The following is a 3,293-nucleotide window of genomic DNA, read 5'->3' on the forward strand; positions in this document are numbered from 1 at the left end:
CCCTGCTAGAAGTAAAGGGTTGGTTAGCCACTAGTTGGACGCTTGTGCTGCATCATACAATGACGGTGTTTTTGACTAGTGGTTTCTTAGCGTCCTAAATTAGCAATTGAAGATAAATTTGGGAGGGTATTGTGTTGATGTTGCTAACGCCTATGTCATTGCAATAAAAAAATTGTGAAGAGGCTAGGCTGAAATGTCAAAGACAAGTCAAGCTCTCCATCACTTCCCCATGCAGGCCGACTTCAAAATAAAAGCTACCTCAGGCTCTTGCATTTGCATCATTGTATAATGTGGGAATCCTTATTTTGAAGGTTGCCTTTGTGTTGGTGGCATGTTAAATTATGAGAATGTTTGCAGCTTCCTTGACACGTCGAAATGATGGCGCACACACAGAAAAAATAAACTGTTACCCAATCATATATAATTTATTTTATTTTGAGTCACTAAAACTACTTGCGAATTCATTTCACCTATAGTTGCCAAAATGCTCCCATAAATGCAACTTACATGATTCACTGGCGGTTTAAAGTTCCTCTGTTGCTATTATAGTGAATGGGGATGCACCTTTTTTTTTGATGCCTGAACCATATGGATCATCAAGGATATATGATCTGTTGCACCACTAATGTTAATGTAGTACATACCGTATGTACAGTATGTGATCTGCTTATTTTTGAATAACCCTAAAGTTCTTTTGCCATCTGTTTTTCCTCTTCCTCTCAGTGGGCGACAGTAACCTTCCAGCTTCCTCACCATGTGCTGAAGCTGGTTGCCAGTGCCATTGTCAGTGAGCTCAAGAAGATTAACCAGAACATTGCTGCCTTGTCTGTGGCCTCATCCATTATGGACAGACTTTCCTACCTCTTGTCAAGCGCCCGACCTGAGCTTGGAGTGGGTCCTGGGCGCTCTGTAGATAGGTGAGGAATCTGCAAAAGAGGGAACAAACCCCTCTATTAACTAGGGATGCTCCAATTGATCAGTGTCCGATGGGTGGATATTCGTTGAAAAAGTGCGGGATTGATGAATCTGTTGAAAATCGCCCTGTAGATCTGTAGACCTATAGATCTGTAAATTTTACACCGAACATTGGCCGATCACACTCATGGATGATCGGGATCGGCAGCTTAAAACCCTGACCGGAACATCCCTACAATTAATCATTTTGGAATTCTGGTCCAAGCATGAGAAGACTTTATGCAAAGCTAAACAAAAGTCAGCATCTTTCAAAGCGTAATTCTGTATTTTGGCATTGAGAATTGAGAAGTACTCTACACAAACTGTGTGTGGTATTGCACCATGATTCCATAATAGATTTGCCAAGCTTTGGCATCGGTTCTACAAGAGTCGAATGACCTGTATTAGGGGTTCCAGTAACCCATTGTAATACTGTATTTTGGCATTGAGAATTGAAAAGTACAATACACAAACTGTGTGTGGTATTGCACCATGATTCCTTTAATAGATTTGCCAAGCTTTGGCATAGGTCCTACAAGGGTCGAATGACCTGTATTAGGGGTTCCAGTAACCCATACTCCCGAGGACCCTCCGCAGAAAGCTACGAATGACCCAGTCCACCGCCATCTCCAGGTCTAACCTCAGGTAGACTTGTTGGGCAAACTTCCATGCAACCTCCAGGACCAGAAAAAGTAGACCTCCACTGTCAAATGAACTTGAAATAACGGCTAGATCCCCCTCTGCAGAATCCCCCCACATAGGTTTTACCAGAATTCCCTTGAATCCATATGTAAGTCGTTTTCAATAGCACTACCAAGTTTGTGCCTCAGTAAGCTTCAAAGCCGTGCTCCACTTAGCCTTCTGCAGTTATCCATCAGCTGCCTCTGGGCTCTTAACAGGGCAAAAAAATCTGAAAAGACGCCTTCTTTAGCCCTATCAACCAACTGATTCGTGGATTGCCGCCTCCGCAGGCACCGACTACCCTATGGCCATAGCTCTGGTCGGCCGCCTCCACAAATGTCCGCCTCAACAAATGTCACCACGGAACACAGCCTACTTGGGCTCAGCGCTATGAATTTGCTTTTCTCAGGATGCGGTCATAGTTCTGCCGGAGATCAAGGTGGGGCGCTGCCTCTCACCAAATTTCAGCTGAGACAGTATCCACCTCACTTGTGGCCCCAAACAGTATGAGTGGTTAAAAAAAAAAAAAAAAAAAACCCTATCCTCTCACCAAATTTCAGCTGAGACAGGGTCCACCTCACTTGTGGCTCCAAACAGTATGAGTGGTTAAAAAAAAAGAGTAAATGAATAATCTAGCAGTAAATTCAGCTCCAAGGCATAGTTGTTTTTTTTTTTTTCTGTACACTGATACCAAAAACTGTTTCCTACAATCAAATGTACTTTACAGCATTTCCAGAATATATCAGATGTTATTCTGATGCTCTTTTTGTCCCCTGTAGATCTTTAATGTACAGCGAGGCAAACAGGAGGGAGACGTTTACATCATGGCCACATGCTGGGTATAGGTGGGCTCAACCTGATCCAATGGCTCAGGCAGGATTTTACCACCAGGTGGGTTCAGAGAGAACTTTACACATACCCATCATCACCTCTGAGAAAAACGTGTCTTTAACTCAATTTGTCATAGATGGTGGTTTATGGTACCAATACAAGATGATGCTGGCCTTTAAAGTACATTCAAATTTTTTTTCGTACACTGACACCAAAAACTGTCCTATAATCAAATGTACTTTACAGCAGGGGTCCCCAACCTTTTTTGCCCCACTTTTTTTTCTGTACACTGATACCAAAAACTGTTTCCTACAATCAAATGTACTTTACAGCATTTCCAGAATATATCAGATGTTATTCTGATGCTCTTTTTGTCCCCTGTAGATCTTTAATGTACAGCGAGGCAAACAGGAGGGAGACGTTTACATCATGGCCACATGCTGGGTATAGGTGGGCTCAACCTGATCCAATGGCTCAGGCAGGATTTTACCACCAGGTGGGTTCTGAGAGAACTTTACACATACCCATCATCGCCTCTGAGAAAAATGTGTCTTTAACTCAGTTTGTCATAGATGGTGGTTTATGGTACCGATACAAGATGATGCTGGCCTTTAAAGTACATTCAAACATGATCTTTAAAATATGCAGGCATTCATTGATAAAAACAAGTCGTGCGAAGTTAACAAATTGGTAGTACAGCTGTGTAAGTGGCTATAAACCACCTTGACCCTCTCTCTCTTTCCATAGCCTGCTTCATCAGGGGATGACAGAGCCATGTGTTTCACCTGTAGTGTATGTCTGGTGTGCTGGGAACCAACGGATGAGCC

General features: G+C 42.8%; 1 protein-coding gene across 1 annotated transcript in view; it reads left to right on the forward strand.

Annotated features, from left to right (window-relative positions):
- birc6 (baculoviral IAP repeat containing 6) overlaps positions 1-3,293 on the forward strand; it is a 101,269-nt gene that overhangs the window by 9,923 nt on the left and 88,053 nt on the right. The window contains exons 4-6 of the mRNA XM_019881884.1: positions 724-917; positions 2,415-2,526; positions 3,214-3,290. Coding sequence (XP_019737443.1) covers positions 724-917; positions 2,415-2,526; positions 3,214-3,290 — 383 coding nt within the window. The remainder of the gene's footprint in view (positions 1-723; positions 918-2,414; positions 2,527-3,213; positions 3,291-3,293) is intronic.

This window comes from Hippocampus comes, unplaced genomic scaffold (assembly GCF_001891065.2).
Source record: "Hippocampus comes isolate QL1 unplaced genomic scaffold, H_comes_QL1_v1.1 scaffold36, whole genome shotgun sequence".
In the NCBI taxonomy this organism is placed as follows: Eukaryota; Metazoa; Chordata; class Actinopteri; order Syngnathiformes; family Syngnathidae; genus Hippocampus; species Hippocampus comes.